General features: G+C 38.6%; 1 protein-coding gene across 21 annotated transcripts in view; it reads right to left on the bottom strand.

Annotated features, from left to right (window-relative positions):
- Nucleotides 1–1471: 1471 nt before the first annotated feature.
- Nucleotides 1472–25398, bottom strand: part of LOC122556528 (teneurin-2-like) — a 2772576-nt gene continuing 2748649 nt past the window's right edge. For 20 of the 21 annotated variants that reach the window (XM_087995212.1, XM_087995211.1, XM_087995220.1 and 17 more), the window contains 8 exons: nt 22061–22215; nt 20149–21020; nt 18757–18932; nt 16987–17222; nt 14717–15013; nt 5657–7271; nt 4623–4753; nt 1472–3445 (listed from right to left, as the gene is read on the bottom strand). In XM_087995212.1, the coding sequence (XP_087851338.1) occupies nt 2684–3445; nt 4623–4753; nt 5657–7271; nt 14717–15013; nt 16987–17222; nt 18757–18932; nt 20149–21020; nt 22061–22215 (4244 nt within the window). In that variant the 3' untranslated portion in view covers nt 1472–2683. The remainder of the gene's footprint in view (nt 3446–4622; nt 4754–5656; nt 7272–14716; nt 15014–16986; nt 17223–18756; nt 18933–20148; nt 21021–22060; nt 22216–25398) is intronic. The other variant, XM_087995218.1, reaches the window with a different exon arrangement.

The following is a 25398-nucleotide window of genomic DNA, read 5'->3' as shown; positions in this document are numbered from 1 at the left end:
CAGTGGGATGCTATAGCTTCATAACTCCATGTCTTTTCACAGTTAAAAACTGAATCAGGAATATAAGATACCATTCACAAAATTTAGCCAGTCCTTTCATTTCATCAGTGACTTTATTTCAAAGGGTGGGAACCTTGTCACCATTCCTGCTGACTTTCCAGATCAGCAGCACCTTGAGGTTTATAGGTTTCCTATAGGTTCAAAAATCATAACTTATGTGAATTCTGAGCTGGAAAGAATTCAAAACCCTGTACATAGCTACCTCTGTAATCCCTATCTAACTACAATGTAGATGTACCTATAACGTGGTCACTGCAGCGTTTTAAGAAGGTGTCTCTGCACTGTTCAAGGGCAATTCAGTGTTTAGAGAAATGCAATTGCAGCCACAGTGTACTGTTTGGCTTTCTGTATGTATGTGACTTCTAGATCCATCACTTTATAAAACCTTCTAATCCTTTCTTTTCCACTAGATCCCTTTTACGATCTGTTTCACAGTTCTATTGTCCTCCTAATAAATTTGTTTGCTACATGCCAGGTGAACAAATTCTTCCCTGTGTTTCAGTCCTCTAAATTCAGGAAATTTCTGGGATTTCCTCTATTAATGTCATATAGTTAAACACCATCCCAGGTGCCCCAATTGCCAAAGCCACTTACACAGTGAATTATCAATTTTGGAGATCCTAGGACAAGCCAAGCAGAGAAACACATGAGAATTCCTTGAAGCATGGCATTCTAACCAGAACTCAATCAACAAACACATCGATTCAGATCCCATCTGTCACACTCTGAGAAAAGTAGAGGAAATGACATCACCAACCCAAGGAAAGCAAGTCATGTCACCAGTGCTTCACAGGAGGCTCACTGATGATAGCACCTGGTATGGTTATGAAATATCTGAAAATGAACCTTCCAGCTCAGCGAGCAAACTTACATCCATGGTGGATTATTTCTTCAGATGTTAATACACCTCATTTCAGTCCTCACCCATCAATATCTATGTAATTGTTATCTATGGCATGCCTAGCAAATGCTTCCTTTCTTAACCTTGCAACTTCCTTTGCACATGTTTCTGAGGCTTCATCCTTGGCTTTTTCCTCATCATCTTTGCAGGCATAATGTGTAAACATGAAGTCAGCTCGCATGTATATGCTGACAACATCCTAAACTCCACTCCTACTTGTCCAGCCCCCATCCTATTTACAATCCTGGTTGAAGTCCTATCTTTTTGATGATCAACTGGCAATAACCTACAAAATGGAGTCTAGTACTGAGCAACTGGGAATATATCCTTGTTTGTCAAAATAACAGCTGATTATAAAATTTGAACTGCAGTAGAGTATATTCTTCATGTTGAAAGTGAATGAGCAAGTACCTGGTTAACAATTTGATTTAGACAATGCCATTGCGACAATCTCTGATTTTTATATCTGTTAAGACTCAGCTCAAACAACATTACTGACAAGGATTGATCACAGCTCAAACTTTATTTTGAAAATATTTGAATACCCAAGGACATGGTTGTAATATTCTATAAATATGGGTTCACAATATCAGACATTTTTCAGTTTTAAAGACTTTATTTTCAAGTATATAAACATTTTTGAAACACTTTTACATAAATTATTTTATTTCCTGTGACTAATATTTGCTGAGCAGCAAAATCAGAAATTAATATAAAAACCTCCATGGACAATTCTTCCAGATACAGTATTACAAAAAAAAATAATAAAGTTCTCAATTTGCCTTCTGGTGACTGCAGCGTGATTGTCGTAATTTGAGAGGCAAGTAAAGCAGGGTACCATCATCGATCATTTAACTTTGTTAGCAGCAATTGTGCTTCCTGCTCCCTTCCCCTTCCCTCTCCCGTGCCTCAGTGAACAGGGTCAGTGAAAAGCAGTGCCATTTGTAGCAGTGAAACATTGGCCACAACTCTACCATAAACCATTACTGACGACTACTTTTAAGAAACTATGCAGACTACACCCTGCAAACGTCAATCTGTCCACAACGTAGTTTTATTTAAATTTCTTTTAAAAAGAGTACGACGGTGTGTATGACAATAACATATTTTGTTTATTAATTACGTCACGCCCTCAGAAACATTATGGCCCACCCCACCCCCTCCCAAGTAGGAATGCAGTAACTATAACCTCCAAGGCTTACTGTGTCCACTACAGTTGCTATGGCAATAAACAAAACAATACATCAGTGTAAGAAGTCTGGCCCAGGCTTTGACAGATCAGTACATTTCTGGTATATTCAAACAAGCTTTCCTTCAGGCCATATATTACAAAAGTTTGCAATTATGAAGTTCCTGTTTCATTCAAGATGGGCATTTTGGACTCAAGTCTTTTAACCGAGACACCCATGAGGCAGTAAGTTTACTGAGTCAAGAAGAGAGATTTGTCTTTTTTCAATATAAGCCCAGAGGACCTGAGCTATCCTATAAAAAGGGGTACTTGTCAAGTAAATAGTTTTCTCTTTGGGTCCCAGTCCACTCCAGAGAGTCCTCACATGCTGAAGAACAAGATGAAAACTCACTTAATATGAATTTGAATCTTTTCTTCAGTTCCCAAAGTCACTTACTTTCAGTCCCCTTTAGAGTATCCATCTCCTTAGGAGAGGAGATAGTGATTGTGATCACCCTTCCAGCTCTTGCCAGAGATGACAGCAGTTCGGTTTGTTACCTCTTTCCCATCTCATTCTGTCTCAGGAACTGAATATTGGTGGGGCTGTCAGCCAGCTCTGGGTACTGTTCCACAGGCAACACATAGTACCCATCGTATCCTTGAACTCTTCCAGAGTTCAGCAATTGTTGTTTCTCGCCTTCAGTCCACAGCCGGTTTCCTTCCTTGCCATCCCTTGCCTTCTGCTGTTCTTTAGTCCAGGCATTCACCAGAGCTCTTAGCCTGGCCTGGTCCAACAACCTTGCTCTTTCCTCTTCCAATGTGTCTGGTGTAATTCCATAGCGAATATTTAGCAACAGGGCACTGTACTGTAGTTCAATATTTGTGAACCTTCGAGTCCTTCCATTAAGTAGAATTGTCGGCTGCGAAACTGTGATGTTAATTCCATTCTCTAGGACCTTTCGACCACTTGTCATGCCCAAAGTTGCCAGGTCTCCATCTGATGAACCAATTTTCACTAAATAGTGTGAATCTTTCCCATTAATAGTGTAATGCATTTTGTCCAAGTAGTAGGCGTTGTTAAGAATGGATGCTATTTTCCGACTATCTTCACTTGCAAGGGAAGTTACACCTGTTGTTATTCTGCCTTCCTTGACAGCAAACATTATTCCCTTTCCAATGATGGAATTAGTGGCTGAAAACCAGTGTCCTGACCTGTCCTTGTGACCTGCCCTGGAGAATTTGGGGAGTGAGCATCCTTCCAATGCCATAAAAGCATTATTGAGCCTTTCTGCTGCTTGTTGAACCCCTGAAATAAACTGAAAATCAAATCATAAAAGGTATATGGAGAGCATTTGCATCTTGGTCAACATTAACAGTGCAGCACCATCAATGCTGGGAAGTACTGATGGAAAGGGGATGGGATAACACTTCTCCCCCCCTGTAGAAAATTGCCTGGTTTGGCAAGCAAAAAATTTGTAGCCGTGCTCTAGCTCAATCCCATTCTGAAGCCCAGGCACAATTTATTTTACCCGTATGATATTTATTACCTTTCTTCCTCCTTGGGTAGGGTTCCAACATGCAAGGACTGAAAGGTTAAGTATTTAATTTTATTTTATTAAGAGAGGTTAATGCCAGAAGTGCTTAAAGGAAGGAGAATGGAGTTCAATACTACCATTTAGAATACTGGTTAGAATGGGATCTGAAGAAAAGTTGGAGAGATCAACAATTTAACTGAAACAGGTTTGAAGAAAAAATAAAAGACTTGAGAAGCCAAGAAAACAAAATGAGAAAATGTGAAACTAGAGGAATGATTCAGGGTTTGTGGGAATTGGGAAGTTACGGCTTGGTGAATACAAAGAAAAGGGAGAAGATGAAGAGGCAGAGCTAGTTGATTGAACGATGGAAAAGAGAATGGGCTTGTTTCATTTGTTATTCAATGTGAAGAGATGGGGAAATAGATGTAAGGAGATATAACTGAAGGTAGAGAAAGAGAATAATGGTTTCCACACTTTCCACGATGATTCTACATTCGGGAAAAATTTTTAGCAGATGAATGTGGGGTCCATTAAAGCTTGATGTAGTCTTTCTAGATCTTTTTGTGTCAACATGCCAGTTGCATTGAAATCTGTGCCAATTAGACTTGAGAGAGCAATGATTTAGATAGTACCAGAGAGAATGACTGGGATGAGAGACAGGAAATTATTTTCTGAGAATAAGGGCATAATTTGGTGGTGATGAAGGTGAATAGAAAATAGAGATTTTGTTCTTTATTAAACATGAATGCATTTTAGTATTTGTTGTCTAACTATTTTTTGTACTGATCTCTACAGCATGTGGGAAAATAATTATATAGGTAGATGTCTGGATATTTGATAGCAGAGGCAGTTAGAATAATAGAAGTCTTGAGGTATAAAAGGGCTGGCAGATAGTGCTGGCAGAGTATGTGGATAAGCAGGCTGATAATAATAGCTTAATTTACGTTTGTTTCCATACCTGTACATTGTCACGCTCTTGACTCTCCACTAGTTCATAAGGTGGTGCTGCAAAACGAACTGCTGGTTTTGGGAATCCAGGAATAATGTTGTACAACTGAAATCCGAACATCACAAGCCAGCTTTTTACATCTGCAGGAAGGCAGAAATTAAACTGGATGAAGATTGGTTAGGATATAATTTCCTCCTTCAGTGTTTTGTATGCTCCTTTCTCTGCCAACATTACATCAAATAGTTGCTGTAATTTACTGCTTAATGTAACTGAAGTAAAAGTTTGAATGGAAAAGCCATTAAGTTGCCTCAATGGGGAATACTGTATTCAAATGAATAGCAGAATTTCAAAAGTTAGGACACATTATTACATCACACTCAACAATTGTAATCCCTCAAATCTAAGCTACTGGTCACCAAACAGAAAGTGCTCCATCCCTGGCACAATCGTTTCCCCATGCTACCAGGTATCCTTATTCTAAACAACCAAATTCAGCCACACATATTTTTCATTTTTCAAACAAATGCTGAATTTCATGAAGATTACACATACATTGGAGCACAAGCTCGAAACTAAGCAGGTTTGTGGTCATGCTTTATTTTGCAAAGATTTTAAAATGATGGTTGTGAAAGCAAGGTGTCCATCCTCATGCTTCCTCTGTTTATCATGTGATGCTAGCAAAGGCCTGAGAGCAGATCATTTACTGATACTCTCAGGAAGTGAATGCTGCATGAAATAAAAACCCATGAGGGTAAAACAGGGGGAAAATAGCTCCCTTGCCACTTATCTAGAAACAAAACTAACAGAAACATCTGAATGGAGACTTTTGCTAATCCCGAGTGCATTATACAAATCCAACAAACATTCCCTTTCTGCTGAAATCAGTGTAAGCTGATTTATGAATTAATTGCTTACATGCTAATGCATCTTTAAAAGACTTTGCTAATAGGTTGATACAAGTTTGACATTCTTTTTAATACAATTTACATGGTGATGCATGTTGTCCTTATATTTTGATGTATCATTGATCTTACCAATCTTACCTGTAACATAATCTTCAACATCATGCACATTGCTGAGAGGATTGTTATTTTTGAACATGTATAAGTTAAAGGGTGCAGGATCTTTGCCAATATCATTCCAAATGGAATAATCTGGAGCTGTCCAACGTCCAGCCAAGACATCATAATCTCTCTGGCCAAAATGTACCAACTTTGTCAGAGAGTCATACAAGCCACCATGGAATCCCACTATTAGTTGGAAGTCTGGATTAGAATCATGGTAAATTTCACCATAGGCAGTATATTGAAGTTGCTTGATCATTAGACCTCTACTGCTGAAGACTGCCAAAGGTGTTCCAGTGTTATCTGAAGCAATATAGAATTCTTCTCCACTACTGATCTCCATGGCAAAGAGATGACCCTGGAGGTCATAATATAGGGAAGTGATGTCTGAACTGGAATGATTATAAACATGGGTTACCCTGGTTGGGTTGTTAAGATCTGAATAGAAGAACTGCAGATGCTGCCCAAAGTTAGTTTTGCTGGAGACTCGACGTCCCAAACCATCGTAGCGATACTGTACACTCCAACCATTCGTTTTGCTGTAAACCCGAGTAAGCAGACACTTAGAGTTGTATTCAAATACATCAGAACCTCGCTGAGAAAGAAGACCATCCTCATCGAACTTGTATTGGACATCTCCAAGCCGGGTAACGCGGTCTCTTAAATCATAACGTAATGGCATGAGGCGAATGCTACTCCCAGCGGTCAACAGGTGCAGGTTTCCATTTAAATCATAACTGTAGCGCCAGATTGTCTTGTCATTCACAGCAACAGTCTGCAACTGCCCATCTCCATCATAGTCATATGTATATTTGGTAGTATTTGCATAAGGACCAAGCTTAATCTCTCTCTTAATGACTCTCCCCATGCTGTCATACTGAACTGTCATCCAGTACATGAGCGACCTGAATATCTCGTACTGAACTTCTTTGATGCGTCCATGAGTATCAAAGTGCTTACTCAAGGTCATCACAGCTGTAGTGATGATCTGATTTATATCATAATATATTACTCCAAACTTCCCAAAATGCTCAACTTTTCCTGATATCTCATCATATCGGTATAGGTCAACAGGAAGTGGTGTTTCACTGATAATGGGCTTCATGCTGGCAACTCGAAAGCTGTTGTCATGGTAGGTATAATCAAACCGTGCATTTACCATGCCTTCCTCAGAGAATCTATAGATTTGCCTGTCTATCAGAGGACCAATTTTCCTGTATCGGATTGTGCAAGAGAACCCACCACTTTGCAAGTTGACCATTTTAAGCACACCTGTTGACTCATCATAACCAAAGGTGACAGCGGTGCTGTCATAAAGAACCTCAGAGAGCTTGGACAACTTTCCGTATTTATATAACACCTGGCGCCCAGTGCCTAAGTACGCATATTTCAGGATTCGACCTTCTGTTGTGAAATCGAATATCATCGATGCATTGCTTTCAGGGGGATGATAGATATTGCGGATGTAACCAATAGAATTATGAGTTGACATGGTATGCCTGGCTACACTGGGCATTGTGACTGCATGGAGATGACCTGTTTGGTCAAATTCAAAGATATATTGCCGTTGACTCTGGAGAAGTAACACCATAGACTGTAAAAGAAAAGAGAAAGTTTTAGAAATGGAATAAATCCAATAACTTTTGGCAATTAATTTTCTGGCAATCTCTTTTTGTACTTTGAGACTATTACCTTTTACTGATGATTCAAATTTACAGATGCTAATTGCCCTACTGTGCATTTATAATGTCCAACCATTACTTGTGGTGCTCAGCAATTCAACCACAAAGGAACACCATAAGTGATCCTGTTCTCTCACACAATGGGTGCAAGGAACTAATTACAGCAGCTGTCTTTGCCGAGCACTAATAAATGATAATCGAGTTTTAAAAGGTTTTCTTTCTTTAGCTGAGAGTCACAAGTAGCGCCTCTACTGTGGCTCAATGAGATCAACTAATTCAAAACAGATTGTGGATTAAAACTACAATTATTATGGCGTACATGGATTAGCTACTTGGAATCGAATATGAAGTGTATTTTTTGTGAATGGAGTGCAACTGACAAATAAGGTACAGATATTATCTGTGTTTTTTTTAATTACACATTATGCAGCAATAATTTTCAACAAGAAATTGATCAGCACTTGAAGGGGAAGTCTTTGTTGGGTTACAGTAGGGGTAAGAGGAGTGGGAGTAATTGAATACTTTTTCATCATGCCAGCGCAGGCATGATGAATTAATTGGCCGCTTTCTGTTCTGTAGTATTCTTTGATAAAGATGTTGTCTTAAACTCAGTTATTCTATTTGTAAACTGCTCCAAGCTTTGTGCTTTGAGTTGTTCAATTGATTAGATGTTTGACAAAACTCAGCGAATGTTGTCATAGCATAAAATGCTGAAACCTAACATTAAGAAGGATATGGTGGAGTATTTTAAAATTCTCAAGGCAATCAGGCAAAGTCAACATTGTGCTATGAAAGAGACCTCATTTTTGACGACGTTATAGGAGTTCTTTGAGAAAGTAAAAAGGACACAGAATAAAGGGAAATCCATGGATGTGTTTTACTTTGATATCCAGAAGGTATCTGACAAGGTGTCACATCAAAGGCTGCTACACAAAATAAGAGCTCATGGTATGTGGGTAATATATCAAGCTGATAGGGGCACGATTAGCTGACAGGAAATAGAGTAGCCATAAATGGATCATTTTCTGAATCATCTGTGCATCAAGGAGTCTCAGTAAAACTGCAGTCAATGGGAATTGAGGGAAAAGCTGGTTGGAGTTATATCTCAGCCAAAGGAAGATTGTTATGGTTGTTGGACGTTAATCATTTCAGCCCCAGGGCATCTCAACAAGGTTTTCTCAGGGTTATTTTCTTTAGCACAACCATCTTTAACTGCTTCAATAAATGACATTTCATCTATCATATGGTCAGAACTTGGGATGTTCACTGAGGACTGCACAATGTCTAGCACTGTTTGTTACTCCTCAGATATGGAAGCAGGCCATGTCCAAATGTAGCAAAACCTGGACAACATTCAGACCACACAACTGCTAGCCAGTAGCATTTCCAACAAGAAAGAATCTAATCAGATCTTCTTGACAATGAGTGCACGACCATAATTGAATCCCCACTATTGATGTCCTGGAGTCACCACTGACCTGATACTTTGTCTACCAGAGCAGGTCAGGAGCAGTGAATAACTTGCCTCCTATCTTCCCAGTGTGAGTTCAGCATCTACAAGGCACAAGTGAAACTTGAAAGGATTCAGAAAAGATTTACGAGAATGTCGCCTGGGTTGGACAATTTGAGCTACAGGGAGAGGCTGGATAGGCTGTGGCTGTTTTCCAAAAGCGTCAGAAGCTGAGGGGTGATCTTATAGACATTTATAAAATCATGAAGGACATGGATAGGATAAATAAACAAGATCTTTTCCCTGGGGTGGAGGAGTCCAGAACTAGAGGGCATAGGTTTAGGGTGAGAGGGGAAAAATTTAAAAGGGACCTGGGGCAACTTTTTCATGCAGAGGGTGGTACGTGTATGGAATGAACTGCTAGAGGAAGTGGTGGAGGCTGGTGCAATTACAACATTTAAAAGCATCTGGATGGATATATGAATAGGAAGGGTTGAGACGGCTTTGGGCCAAGTGCTGGCTAGATTAGGTTGGGATATCTGGTCGGCATGGACAAGTTGGACCGAAGAGTCTGTTTCCATGCTGTACATCTCTGTGACTCTAAGTAAAGAGTGTGATGCAATCATCCTTATTTGCTTTTGGCTGAGTGGGGCTCCAACCTCTGCAAATAACTCAAATTCTCCATCTTTTTCTGCACCATCTCCAACTTCCTATAGCAGGGCGACCAGAACTGTACACAGTAATCCAAAGGTGGCCTCATCAACATCCGGTACAACTGTAACATGACATTCCAACTTCTACATTCAACGATTTGAGCAATGAAAGCAAACATGCCAACTGCCTTCCTTATCACTGTCTACCTGTGATGCAACTTTCAAAAAACTATGTACGTGAACTTCTAGGTCTCCCTATTCATCAGGGCCCTACCACTTACTGCATATGTCCTGTCCTTGTTCATCTTACCAAAATGCAACATCTCGCATTTATTTAAACTCCATCTGTCACTCCTCGGCCTATTGGTCAAACTGATCAATATCTCTTTGTAATCTTAGGTAACCTTTTTCACTGTCCACTACACCACCAATTTTGTTTCATCCGCAAACTTACTAATCATGCTTCCTAAATTCTCTTTCATTGTCACTGGGTCAAAATCCTGGAACTCCCTTCCTACTACCACTGTGTGTAGGTCTCAACAGTCCAAAGACTGCAGATGATTAAAAAGGCAGCTCACCACCACCTTTTCCAGGGCAACTATTGATGGGCAATAATTATTGGACCTGCCAGTGACTATGAATAATATTCCATGAACGAATAAAAAAATCCCACACATGCATTCTGTTACCAGATCCCTCTATTGCCTTGTCCTTCACCAACTATTACCCAATTCCTGAATGATGGCATTGCCTCTGTTTGTTAATTAGAATATTTATTTATGAGAGGAATATATAATATTTAACTAATCCACAATTATTGATTGCACACAGATTCATATGTTGCATTTCAGAAGTGGTGAGGTAAAGAGAACATCCACATTTCCTAAATGAGAAGTAGCAGCTGACACTGTGCATACAAGTCGCAGAAGTAATTCTGATTGCCTTGAGGGCAGAGATAGAGATACCTTCTGCTATTCGAGTGATGGGAGTGAACAAAGGTAACTGAAGCTTGCAATAGTCTTTTCTGAGGCACCACTCTGAAATTCTGAAAAAAAAGCCATACTGTAGCATTCGGATTCTGGGGAGCCAGAGCTTTCTGGCAAGACACTTCACCAAATAAATAAATACTTGAAAGCTGAAAGTAATGACATTGCTGAGTGTTCAGCTTGAAAAGTTGATGATTTGGCTAACTTGTTTGGGAAACTGGCCAAGTGATCCACAATCAAATATTGTGCTCAGAAATTAAAGTAGTTTTTAAAACGAAATCACTAAGACTTTAAACTAGTGATGGGGAGGGGAAGGGAAGGGGAAAACGACAAGAAGTATGATGGTAAATAAAAAGGTAAGCAGCAGGTTAGCATGTGTGCAGGATGATTTAACTACAAGGCAGACTATGAAAGAAGTAAAAAGGAAGGATAACTCAGGAGGTATTGTTCGAGATGTTGAAAATCATGAGGGTATGAAAACTAGCATAACTTTAACTGAATGCTCGTAGCATTCGTAACAAGGTCGATGAGTTACTGGCACAAATCATTGTGATTGAATATTATATAGTAGCCATTACGGAGACATGGTTACAAGATGGTCATGATTGGGAGTTAAATATCCAGGGGTATCAGACTATTCAGAAGGTCAGACAGGAAGGTAAGGGATGTGGTATAACTCTGATAATCAAGGATGACATCAGGTTGGTGCTGAGAGACAATTTACATTCAATGGAGAATAAGGTTGAATCCATTTGGGTGGAAATTAGAAATTCTAAGAAGAAAATGTTACTGATAGGTGTATAGGTCACCAAGTAAAAGCATCACGTTGGGGCGGGCAATAAACAAGGAAATAACTAATGCCTGTAAAAAAGGTGTGGCAATTATCATGGGGGATTTTAATCTATATTTCAATTGGTCAAACCAGCCTCAGTCAGGGTAGCCTTGAGGAGGAGTTCGTTGAGTGTATCCACGATAGTTTTCTTGAACAGTATGTAATGGAACCGACGAGGGAGCAAGCTATCCTAGATCTGGTCTTGTGTAATGAGACAGGAATAATTAAAGACCTCACAGTTGGGGATCCTCTTAAATGGAGTGATCACAGTATAGTTGAATTTCGAATACAAATGAAGAATGTGAAGATAAAATCCAATACTGGGATCCTGCGCTTAAACAAGGGAGACTACAATAGGATAAGGGAGGACTTGGCTAAAGTAGACTGGAAACAAAGACGTTATGGTGGGAGAGTTGATGAGTAGGGGAGGGCTTCCAAAGCAATTTTTCAAAGTGCTTAGCAAAAGTATATTCCAGTAAAAATGAAGGATTGTAAGAAAAGAGTAATCTGCCATGGGTGTCTAAGGAAATAAGGGAGGTTATCAAATTGAAAGAAAAGGCATACAAAGTAGCCAAGGACAACAGTAAGCTAGAAGATTGGGAAAGTTTTAAAGGTCAACAGAAAGCCACAAAAAGGGCTGTAAAGAAAAGTAAGATGGAACATGAGAGAAAAAAAAACTAGCATGGAATGTAAAGACAAACAGCAAAAATTTCTATAAATATATAAAACAAAAATGAGTGGCTAAAGTAAATTTTTGTTCTTTAGAGTGTGAGAAGGGGCATTGATCATGGGATATAATGAAATGGTCAAGACATTGAATAGGTATTTTCTGTCGGTCTTCACAGCAGAGGACATGAATAACATGCCTATAATAGGCAAAGAGTCAAATGTAGATGAGGACTTGGAAACAATCATTGTTATGGAAGAGCTAGTGTTGGGCAATTTAATGGAGCAGAGGATAGACAAGTCTCCTGGTCTTGATGGAATGCATCCCAGGTTACTAAAAGAGATGGCCGGAGAAATAGCAAGTGCACCTATGTAATTTTTCAAAATTCGCTGGACTCTGGGGCAGTTCCAGCAGATTGAAAAATAGCAAATGTGATGCCACTGTTTAAACAGAAAAGTAGACAAAAGAGGGGGAATTATAGATTAACTTCTGTAGTGGGGAAGATGCTTGACACAATTATCAAAGAAGGAATAGCAAGGCATCTGGAGAGAAATTGCCCCATTGGGCAGACACAGCCTGGGTTCATGAAGGGCAGGTAATGCTTAATTAATCTTTTGGAATTCTATGAAGACATTATGAGCATAGTGGACAATGGGGACCCAGTAGATCTGGTGTACCTAGATTTCCAACAGGCCTTCAACAAGGTGCTGCACAAGAGGCTGCTGCATAGTATGGTGTTATGGGTAAAGTATTATCATGGATAGAGGATTGGTTAACTAACAGGAAGTAAAGAGTGTGAATAAATGAGTGCTATTCTGGTTGGCAATCAGTAACTAGTGTTGTGGCTCAGGGATCAATGTTGGGACTGCAAATATTCACAATTTATAAATATGATTTGGAGTTGGAGACCATGTGTAGTGTGTTAAAGTTTACAGATGACACTAAGATGAGTGGCAGACCATTGTGTGCAGAGGCCTTTGAAACTTTGCAGATGAACATAGATACTTGAAGTGAGTGGGCAAAGGTCTGGCAGATGGAAATCAATGTGAATAAATGCGAACTCATCCATTTTGGTAGGAGTAACAGTAAAAAGGATTATTACTTTAATGGTAAAACGTTGCAGCATGCTGCTGTGCAAAGGGATCTGAGTGCATGAATCACAGAAGGTTGGTCTGCAGGTACAACAGATAGTTAGAAAGGCAAATGGAATTTTGTCCTTCATTGCTAAAGGGATTGAGTTTAAAAGCAGAGAGGTAATGTTACAGCTATACAGGATGGTGGTGAGGCTACACCTAGAGTACTGCATGCAGTTTTGGTCTCCTTACTTGAGAAAGTATATACTGGCACTAGAGGAGCTGCAGAGGAGGTTCACTAAATTGCTTCTGGAGTTGAGGTGTTTGGCTAATAAGGGGAGACTGAAGGGACTGTGATTATGTTCATTGGAATTTAGAAGAACAAAGGGAATCTTATAGAAACATATAAAATTATGAAAGGAATAGATAAGATAGACTTAGAGAGGATGTTTCCACTGGCGGGTGAAACTAAGACAAGAGGGCATAGCCTCAAAATTAGGGGGAAGCAGTTTTAGGACTGAATTGAGAATGAACTTCTTCACCAAGAGGATTGTAAATCTGTGGAATTCCCTACCCAGTAAAGTAGTTGATGCTACTTCAGTAAACGTTTTTAAAGCTAAGATAGAACGGTTATGGTGAGAGGGCGGGTAAGTGGAGCTGAGTCCACGAAAAGATCAGCCATGATCTTATTGATTGGCGGAGTGGGCTCAAAAGGGCCAGATGGCCTACTCCTGCTCCTAAGTCTTGTGTTCTTATGTAAATGATGAATTGATGGAAAATATGAGACATGCTTAGTGTACAAAATATTTTTATCAGAATTTTTTGAAGTTTCCTTTCCAAATTCATTGATAAATAGAGAGGGATTCACTCAACACAATGAACATTGAAGATGGAGCCTGGGAACATTTTGTCTCACTAAAATTTGAGGTATAAAACCATCGTTTGCTGTTTCTCACTGTTTGTAAGTCAAGGAACAAAGTTCATAATTGGAAAGCAGGAATTCGTCAAACTAAAATTGTCCAATCACTCAAGCAAGCCAAACATTAGACAAAAGCAGAAAAATGCTTAAGACTTTTATCACTGAGGGCAATAATGCTAATTTTAACTTACAAATTCAAAACTTACATAGTTAAATGCTCTTGGAGCACAGTATGAAAGCTGTAGATTATGGGATGAAAGATGAGGCCTTTGACAGGTGTAAAGTCCATTCTTCTGGCACCAACTAGCCAGTGAACTTGAAAATTATGCTGACCATGTATATTGAATATTCTCACAGTACATTCTATACTCGATGGATCCATTACAAGTACTAACGGGACAGTAACATTACATGACTTTAACAATTTCGTTGAGTGCATGACAATTAAGGTATTTTTTAGATACTTTTCACCCGTGTAGCTAGTTTTCATTACAACCTCGAGCAAACTTGTTACTGTTCACAGGTAGAACAGGTAGCTCAGCCCATCTTTCAACATAGGACAAAAAATGGTGCATGGACTCTGTGCTGCATCTCAAAATGAAGCAATTCATTTAATTTCTATCAAATGTGTTATTATATTATCATTTGCTTTCACGGTCAAACTCCACAATCTTACTTATTGTTCACATTACTTAAAACAGCTGCAAGGCAATGAGGGGAACCTGGAAGAACTAATGTCTTATTAATGATAATAGAACTAATTGCTTCTAAACATACTTTGTCAAGGTAAGCGTAGCTCCAGACTTTTCCATCAGAGAAAATGCGGGATATGATCCTGCCTTTTTCATCGTAATCAGTTTTCTCGCTCATTGCACCACGTTGAATTCCAATTACTTTCCCAGTAGACGAATAAGAGACATTAACTGCAGCTAGACCACTGCTTGGGAGCCAGATTGTGGGGCGACCCAATGCATCATAAATAATCCTCAATGTGAATTTTCGATGATCATCATAAATCTTCTCTGTCCGGGAATTGCGATCAAAATCAATGGAAAGCAAGTTTCGTCCATGCAACTGCATAAAATTAAAGAACCACAATCATAAATGTGTCTCTCCTTACTTAAAACAGACCACATGTGGGATTACTGGGGCAATTTATTTCATTTTAATTATAATGTCTTATGCCTGGCGTAGATGATTGAATTTTGTGCCTTTGCCAATAAAGGAGAAAGCTTTCAAATGACATTATCATCAATATGATTTAAGTGATTGCAATCTGGCAAGAGTTCAAAAAAATTGCGATGCATTCAGCCTTTGCTAATGAGCATGAACACCACAATTAACAGTTTAATTATCAAATATTCTCCAAAGTTTGTTCAAAGGAAATTTTAAAGAAATTACACCTTATGTGATTTACAGTTTTTGAAAGAAAAGAATTGCATGCACTATGCCTCCCGAAGACAATTATTTTCCGCAAGTATAAATCATGGAAATATAAAGTATAATGGTAGAGATACATGACATGAAGAATCTTGATAAGTAATTGTGAAGTTTTTGCAATTTTGCTTTCTGTTTAAAAAGAAACTGTTTTCATGGAAGTCACTGTACACTGTTTATTTACTGGGTTTGCACCTGAGATTCCTCACAAGGGAAGAATGAAAGAATGAGTCCATATTTCATCATCTTTTGTATCTACCAGTGGCCAAATTACAGAATCATTCCCTGTATATAGTCAAAGATAAGTTGCTTCATATGAATTGTTTTGCACTGATGATCATAGGGGCATGTGAGATGCATTAATATTTGTGTTGGGTGGAAAGTAGGCTGATCATTTGTTAGTACTTATTTAGCACCACTGTTTAAGGAAAATACCATCTCAAAATCCATGGGCCTCATTTTAGTGTCCAGCATTCATACAATCAAGGGTATTTGAAGTTGAATGGAACAATCGGCATGGATCTGTTGAGCTGATAAGCCTGTGCATGGGTTGTAAATGCTGTGGAAAATCAGTTCCACAATATTTTAATCCTCATCCAATTTTTGGTCAGATCTGAGGTGAGGCATCTAAATTTCCATTGCAAACAGGGAGATAGTCATTACTATATTCAATTGGAAACAGGGAAGAATGCTGCTCTACATTAGTTTCAGTATGTTGGATGCCAAGTTTCCAGTGCATGTAGAGAAGCAGGGAGATTTGGTGACCTGTTCAGATGGGAGAATTTTTAAACACCTTGCAAGAAATGCTAACAACTGTTCATGGATGGGCATGTTACTGTTTTAAATTTACTTGCTGCCAGCATTTGAGTTTAAATGAGTTTTTGTGTTAGTTGCTGTTAGTTAATTTGTTGTCTGGCCCCAAGCTCCCTTTCAGGATACCAACGGCTTTCCATTGAGAATCATCTGAGCTGATGGTTATAGAGGTGCCAAGTAGGTTAGATCTCTTCAATTGTACTCAGTGTCTCTCTGTAGCTACTCACATGATTGCAACTGGAGATGAAGCTGAAATTACTTCCAACAATGTTGCGACAGCAGCTTTTGATGTCATTGCGAGTATCTATCTTTGCCTTTTATGGTGAATATTTCTACTACCGACTACCTATTATAGTGAATATTTCTTCTCAATTATGGCAAAACATGCTCACATGCATGAGAGAAGGTGGCCTGCCAGGGGAATGAAGCACAAGCATTGTGTGATTGGAATCGTGTCATCTGTGCCACTAACCGTTTCTGTGGGCTCTGTTAGATCATGCCGAAAATAACTTCAGCGATATATTATCTCAGGAACTGGGTCAACTGACAGTAAATGCAGAACAGTGTCACCTGCTGTAACAATGTTCGCCTACCATGTAATAAAATGCTGGCGTATCAGGGAAAATCATGGTCAACTGTGGTCTGAAACTTGCTTGTACTCCTTTGTAGGCATGCTGCAATCAGTGCTCAGAAGGCACAAATATTTCAGATGTCATTCAAAATAGAAACACTGAATCTGCACCCTGAAAAGCTTTTGATCCCTAAAATTTCTAATAAACATGTTTATAATGAATTACCCTAAGTTTCCTTCCAAACATGATCACTTTTCCCTTGGTCTGCTCCTTCCTGAGACGCCATTCAATGGAGTTCAACCAATTTTCCACTGGTAGAGTGATATTGCGACGTCCAACTGTTGGACTTATAGTCCCAGCAAGGATATGAGGTTCACTGTAAAAGCTGACACCCATTCCATTTGCATACATTACTCGAAGTGTGCCATTGTTGCAAAGCTGATAACTGTTTCTCACTTGATCTGGGGGAAGAATTGCAGCAATAGTAAGGAAGCTGTTCACTTTAAAAAGTTTACATTTTGAAAACAACTTGTTAGAGGAAACACACAGTAGCACTGGTGATTTCCTAAATAAATCAAGTGACATCGACCACACAATCTGAAGTCGATGAGTCAAGTAAATTATGCAGGCAAACTTTCAATGCTAGTGTTCCTTTCCCTGTTAGTCTTTGAGTATAATTTATATCCTATGTTAAGATAACTTACAAGTGACTCAATTTTTTTGACTGGCAATGATCCTTCAATTTCTCTTCCCAGTTTCAAATACAAAAAAGCACTGCATCAATATAAAATGAATCTTACTACGTAAGGTTCAGCTAATGTTCAGTTCATAACATTTTGCAGCCTTGAGTTGGTTGGGAGACAGTGTAAGACTTTAATGGCCAACAAGAATGGATTCAAGATTGTCCAATTGTATAAATTATTTGTAAAGTAATATATATAAAATATCCCCCTAAATAATAAAATTGTAGCTCAATAAGAATGATCAAATCATATTTCCACCATGCACAAGTGCAAGTAAAATATTGTCACTGAACCAAGCATTCTTTATTCTTCCAGTCTTTCAATATAAAATCAACTGGAATATCTTGAACTAACAACAAAAGATATTTGTGCTAGTAGAGTTGCTACAATAATCTTCCTCTTTAAATCAAACTGATGTATAATGCAAACCTCTACAATGACTGCTTTGGAAAAAGAGATTTCACAAAATCCTGACCAATATCACAACAGATGACAGATTACATTAAATATATTGCACAGAAGCAGACCACTCAGCCCAACCATTCTGTATTAATGTTTCACTTGACTTTCCTCATTTTTCCCTCATCTAAATGTATCACAGTAACCCTCTCTTCCTTCTCTCTCAGATGCATATCTAGTTTTCCCTTAAATATGTGCATATTATTTATTTCAACCATTCCCCGTGGTACCATATTCCACATTCTCACCACTGCTGGGTAAAGAAGTTTCTTCTGAATTCCCTCTTGGATTTCTTTGCGACTATCTTACGTTACACTTCTTCCCACAGAGGGAGCATTCTCTGTATTTACACTAAGTAAACCTTTTCGTAATTTTAATGATTGTTTCGGTCACTCTCTGCCTTTGTTTGAGAGAGAAGAGATGTAGGCTGTTTATCATTTTCTAATATTTATACACACACATTTCTGGTATTGTCTTGGGAAATCTTCTCTCCATCCTTTACAGCACCTATATCCTTTTTATAACATTGCCACTAGAACTGTACACTGTACTGAGTGTGGTCTGACCAAAGATAAGTACAAGTTTAGAGTAACTTCTTTATTTTCAATTATATCCCCCTAAAATTAAAACCTATTGTTAGTTGCTTTTTTGATAGTTATGTTAACCTATGGTGCAAAGTTTAGTCATTTACATATCTATAATTAATCACTGTAGCCACAATTATGCATTTCTTTTTACCAAGAATAGTACCTTGCTACTGCACGTCACATTTTAAATATGCTAAATTGTTTACCTTGAACTAGGGTATAAGATGCATCTACTGAAGAAAGGTTAGTGGTGACAGTAACATCATCTTCTCGGTTAGAAGTTTCAATGTCAATATTGATTGACTTCTCCATTTCCCGATGCAAACTTGTCACTACACCAGTGGGACGTGTCAAATTTGTCAGTCTTCCTACACTGTCATAACTAAGTGCAAATAAATGATGTTAGATCAACCTATATCATGCACATAGAACTCATCAATAAGTTTCAAAGAGAATTAGATGTGTGAGAGTGAGTTACGTAGGGAACCAGAAAGACTTACAACTTAGGGCATACAAAGAAGTGAATATTTACGGTTAAGGTACTGTGAAAGTAAAACATTTGATGTTAAACTTTACAATAAATAATGGATGGAACAATTAAGTTATGCAGAGTTACTTTTAAAATGATGTCCATTTGTAATATGTATTTTCTTTTATATTATTATGTTTTGTCTACTTTTGTTGATGTTAATAAAGAGGTGCCATGGGAATTGTTGTATAGACAGACATCATACTGAAATTGTCAGGCCATATACAACCTAATGTTATGATGGTTTTGTGATGCAATAGTTCTTATATCGCCATGCTGTTGAGAGAATTAATTGCTGAAACATTCACTGCCAGATCTGCATTACAACATATCCGGCGAAGATTTTCTTGCAAGTAAGTAGCTGTTGACCTTCTTTGCTGACCTTTATCCATTCAGCCAATGAGCAAAAATTGAGATTGATTTTAAAACACAATCATTGTCAAAACATTGAATTATATATCTATTATCTGCAACGCAGTAAAATTTAGATCTTGGATTCTTTTGAGCATACTTTTTAACTGTTCACGAAGTTGCTGGAAATGAATAACCGAGTGTCTTCACAAACTGATTTTGAAGCCATTATACACAACAACCAGAGAAAGTGTTTTCAAATATAAATGTTACGTTTTAAACCATTTCGGGAGTAAAAGTTTATGCTGGACTTTCAAACATAAATGTCATTTAAACACATGGCACTAACATCATCTTTCATTCAAAATTCAAGTGATCAAATATTAGGTCACTTCAATTAATCACCAGATGTTGTAGATTTACTGTAATACTCATTAATTTAGCTTTACCGACATCACTTAGAATGTCACCTGAATTTGTCTACCTGCATTCATTTGCATACTAATCATTACATTAATTAACGTTGATGAGGTTACAAAATAGGAGAAATGTGACCTAGAATTTCTGCTGCTTTCTCATGCTAAGAAAAATAGCAGTTTCGGTAGCTTTACCTTGAGATAGGATGGAATCCTGACTGTAATATTCTCAAGTACCAATCATGATCTAAAGTCTTCACACATCAGTAAGAACATGTAATCAATAAGTAAATAACTCTTACTCAAAAAAGGTTGTCCAACCAATGTCATCAGTTTTAGTTGCAAGGAGGCCGCTATTCCCATTGTACGTCAGCACAACTAACTCCTGGTTCTTTATTAATACTGTCTTTAGTTTTCCATTAGCATCAATGGTCAGGGAAGATGCCTGGCTGTCTGACACTAGATGCCGTGGCATTCCATTGCTATCCCTTCGGATCCTTAAAGTGTTTCCATTGTTGTCAGTCACTTCCATAATGTCATTGTCTGGGCTGTAGGAGAAATTGTATATGTAGTCACCGGTGACCAAGCTCATTGTATACTGGTGTAACCCATTTGAATTGAAAACATATAACTCCTGCTCAGCTGCTGAAGCAACCTCATATAAGCTCATTGAGTTCATTTGGGGCTTGTTTTGATTAACTGCCCTGATGCGAATGTTCCCCAGGTCAGCAATGAAAATGGTCCCGTCTGGTGATACTGCAAGTGAAGACGGAGAATTCAGCTTGGCATCTGTGGCATAACCATCATCCCCTGAGAAGCAGTCACAGTTAACATCATTCTTACAGTCGCAGTCCGATGCCATCCCTGCCAGCAGGGAGATTTCCCCGTTGGTTGTCACCTGCCTTACACGGTTTATCTTCTTCTCATCGGTTTCTGCAATGTAAAGTATGCCTGTGTGGGAGACAGCAATGGCACTGGCAGACTCCAGTGCAGAGTGTATGGCCAGCTTGCTGAGTGAGTAATCTATGCCAGGGACTTGACAATGCATGGGTCGGCCAGCAATTATGCTGACCTGGTGGTTCTCAGTTATCCGCAGAATGACATTATTCTCCAGGACATAAAGAGAATTATCCATTGGATTGATGGCAAGATCCGTTGGCCATTCTAATCGTACCTAAGTAGAGGAAAATGGGAATTTACAGCATGGAATCCAGCAGTTTAAACACAGAAATGAATTTTTTATGAAAAGGCATTATATGGCTTACATGGCTTTTAAGGTAATTTTGATTTTTCTCAATGCATACTGTAGTTAGGTAGATATTAGTAGGAAGGTATTTTGATTTAAGTGGAGGTCACCTGGACTGAAAATTGAATTGTCATCTTTAATGTTCTCGATAAATGTCACACTCTTGTCTGAAACTGAACCTTTTCATGACATAATGCTTGTCTTTTGGTGACTCTCTTGTTGCGATAGAAACTGCAGTATATTAAATGTTCTTTCATAACATCCAAGTCTCCCCTTACGCAATAAGAAGAGGCACACACCAGCTTTAAATATTAACTGTGTTTCCCTCCCTTCAGATAGTGCCAGAGCTGCTGAGTTTCTATAGCATTCTCTCTTGTTTTGGATTTCCATCATTTACAATATTTTGCTTTACGCATGCCTTTTTTTGTGATTTTTCCTCATATTCAGAGGTTCTGATCAAGCTTTTTGAGTCAGTACAGAGCCCATAAGAATTCCTTCATAATGGAAATCAAATTCTGCCTCATCAAAATTCCATAACTAATTTCCCATGATTTTACTATTAAAATCCCATTATACTGTGTGGTCTGATAAAACACATATTGCTTATTTCCTTTCGAACTGAACCCAACAAAAATATCTGTTTCTACACTCCGTATTTTGTATGTGCAGTAATGCTCTATAGATATTGATAACTTCAATTGCTGTTTTGCTGAAAATATTAGAACTTTAATTTTAAGTACAGTCACAGATAATTGCCTATAATGTTAGATAAGTTGTATGAGCTCAGTCAAAGTGATCACCCTGACTGCCAATTATAAAATAAGATACATCCAAAGAATTATAAGATGTTCAAATATTTTTTTCAGCCAGGCGATACTCTACCTAACTAAAGTATTAAATTAAGGTTTGTCGGATTAATTTAATAAATCCTATGGAAGACAGATATTGCCTTTTCTATAAGATTTTACCTGGCTTACATCCATGCTAGAATCACAGCTCAGAGGACGAATTGCTGTTAAGTCATTGGAACCAAGCAACGTGGAAATAATTCCATTTTGGTCAACTTTCCTAATCATGGTCGCATCGACGAAATACATCAGTCCATTCTTATCCACTGCTATCCCTGAGAAGAGCATAAGATCAGTTAGAACCATTGAGGTAAACTGACAACATATGAACATATAAGTTAGGAGCAGGAGTAGGCCACATAGCCTCTTGGGTTTGTCACACCATTTACGAAGATTACAGCTGATCAGATTGTGGCCTCAACTCCACATTCCCATTAATCCCTGATGACATTTTAATCCCTCATTAATCAAGAATCTGCCTACCTCTACCTTAACAATATTCAATAACTTTGCTTCCCTACTCTCTCTCTGAAAGGGAGTCTCAAAGACTCTCAAATGACTGAGAGAAACAAAATTCTACTCAATGAGTTAAAATGCTTCCCTCTCAGACATTCAAGTTCAAAGTTGGCCCAAAGTGTAAATTCAGATATTCTTAAATTTATTAAGGCATTAACCTGCAGAACAGGACTGTTTGCAAGCGAAGTGCTAATTCACAATGAACTGGGAATTTCACGCAAAGTTGCCGCATCAATGTTTGATGTGTGAAATTTCATAGTGGTACTGCAGATGGTGGTATTTTGAGGCGGGTGTTGGCAAGTTGGTGTGGTAGTCAAGAGACCTGTGATTGACCATGTAACAGTTGGAAGTCTTCAACACTTGTCCTGGATCCAAACATGGAAAATGTTCACCTATCCAGCACTGGCTTTCCTCACCTTGTTTAGCACAAAATGAACAAGAAACAATTGGAAATCTGACTGAAATTTGCCTTTCAGACTCTGTGATAACTTATTATTCATTAGTTTCAACAGGGTTGGGGGATATCAATTTGAGAGCTAACTAAAGCAAAGGCACAATCCTTTAATTAATTTAAGATATTCTGTAGACCAGAAGAACTCAGAAGATCATTTCCTACTGACATTCAGACATGTTTGATGATGAAATACAAATCCATTAGCATTTATTTGGAAATGACAGGCTTGCCCTGCTCTTGAACACTGTTTGCAAAAGTGTCTACCAATAATTACTGATTGCCAGCTAACTGATGAAATCTTAGAGTTTTGTCATCTCTTATCAGAGCTGGTCACTTCCATGCAATATGATACTCGCTGTGTTTACCATACTGATTCCAAAGGTGGGTGGTACGCATGCACTTGTTCTGTCATCACCCATGGGAAACCTTGTCAAATGCCTTATTGAAGTCCATATAGATCACATCTACTGCTCTGCCCTCATCAATCTTCTTTGTTACTTCTTCAAAAAACTCAATCAAGTTTGTGAGACATGATTTCCCACGCACAAAGCCATGTTGACTATCCTGAATCAGTCCTTGCCTTTCCAAATACATGTACATCCTGTCCCTCAGGATTCCCTCCAAAAACTTGCCCACCACCAAGATCAGGCTCACCGGTCTATAGTTCCCTGGCTTGTCTTTACCGCCCTTCTTAAACACCACATTTGCCAACCTCCAGTCTCCCGGCAGCTTACCTGTGACTATCGATGATACAAATATCTCAGCAAGAGGCCCAGCAATCACTTCTCTAGATTCCCACAGAGTTCTCGGGTACACCTGATCAGTTCCTGGGGATTTATCCACTTTTAACCGTTTCAAGACATCCAGCACTTCCTCCTCTGTAATCTGGACATTTTTCAAGATGTCACCATCTATTTTCCTACAGTCTATATCTTCCATATCCTTTTCCACAGTAAATACTGATGCAAAATATTCATTTAGTATCTCCCCCATTTTCTGTGGCTCCACACAAAGGCCGCCTTGCTGATCTTTGAGGGGCGCTATTCTCTCCCTAGTTACCCTTTTGTCCTTAATATATTTGTAAAAACCCTTTGGGTTTTCCTTAATTCTATTTGCCAAAGCTATCTCATGTCCCCGTTTTGCCCTCCTGATTTCCCTCTTACGTATACTCCTATTTTCTTTATACTCTTCTCAGGATTCACTCAATCTATCCTGTCTATACCTGACATATGCTTCCTTCTTTTGCTTAACCAAAACCTCAATTTCTTTAGTCATCCAGCATTCCCTATACCTACCAGCCTTCCCTTTCACCCTGACAGGAATATACTTTCTCTGGATTCTTATTATCTCATTTCTGAAGGCTTCCCATTTTCCAGCTGTCCCTTTACCTGCGAACATCTGCCTCCAATCAACTTTCGAAAGTTCTTGCAATTGTCGAATGAGGTGAAATGCCCTCCTGCTATAGATCTATCTAGTTGATAGTAAGAGGACAGTCGGAGCGGGTAATTATTGAATCCAATGTTAACCATCTCGGCCTAACAATCTGAATGCAGTTCATTAGAAGTTTAATGATTGAATATGAATGATCAAAGTCAGTGAATGTATTTTCACCCACCATTTTCTACAGACAATACCATTCAACTCCTACGCATGGCACAACCTCTTCACTTACCTTCTGCGATCAGTAGGAACCACAAGTCAATTCTCACACTTACCAAGGCTGGAAACTGTACAGTCAAGCTTACACATTCCGCCAGCTATTCAACAAGTAGATTGTCCAGTCACGCTGCATTCTATTCAGTGACACAGTAACCAAACTGCAAACCAATGATAATCCGTTCAAAGAAATTAAAAATCATACAACACCAGGTTATAGTCCAACAAGTTTATTTGGAAGCAATAGCTTTTAGAGTGCTGCTCCTTCGTTAGGTAGCGCTCTGAAAACTAGTGTTTCCAATTAAACCTGTTGGACTATAACCTGGTGTTGTGTGATTTTTAACTTTATGCATCCCAGTTCAACACCGCTCCTCAACATCACTGTTTAATGAATGCAGTGAAGATCCTTTATGCTGTTGAACTATATATAAGAGGGCAAGTATGCTCTGCAATATGATAAATATGTGCAATAAAATATTACATTTTCCCTGCATTGCCCATGTTAGTTATTCACCTCCAACTCATTGAAGTCCACGTACACAGTGCCATGTTATCCATTCTTAAATCAACAGCTGACAGTTTAAGTGAGAAACTCTTATGATGTAGGATGTTATCATTCCATGTTCCAGCTAAAGTTGTCTTACCTGTTTCAACCTTGTTGTCAACCCTATTTAATCTACCTTCGAAGCAGATATATGTGTTAAAAACAAACCTCACATGACTTCACACAGATGAAGAACACAAAATTGCCTCCTTTATGGGATCTTTACTTGTGAAGTCTTTTCAGGAACTAATTTATTTCGCCACTGAAAATATACTGCCGCTCAATATT

Source organism: Chiloscyllium plagiosum, unplaced genomic scaffold (genome assembly GCF_037043375.1).
Source record: "Chiloscyllium plagiosum isolate Xiang-an unplaced genomic scaffold, Cpla_swu_hap1 HiC_scaffold_16, whole genome shotgun sequence".
In the NCBI taxonomy this organism is placed as follows: Eukaryota; Metazoa; Chordata; class Chondrichthyes; order Orectolobiformes; family Hemiscylliidae; genus Chiloscyllium; species Chiloscyllium plagiosum.
This window is presented reverse-complemented; position numbering and strand designations above follow the sequence as displayed.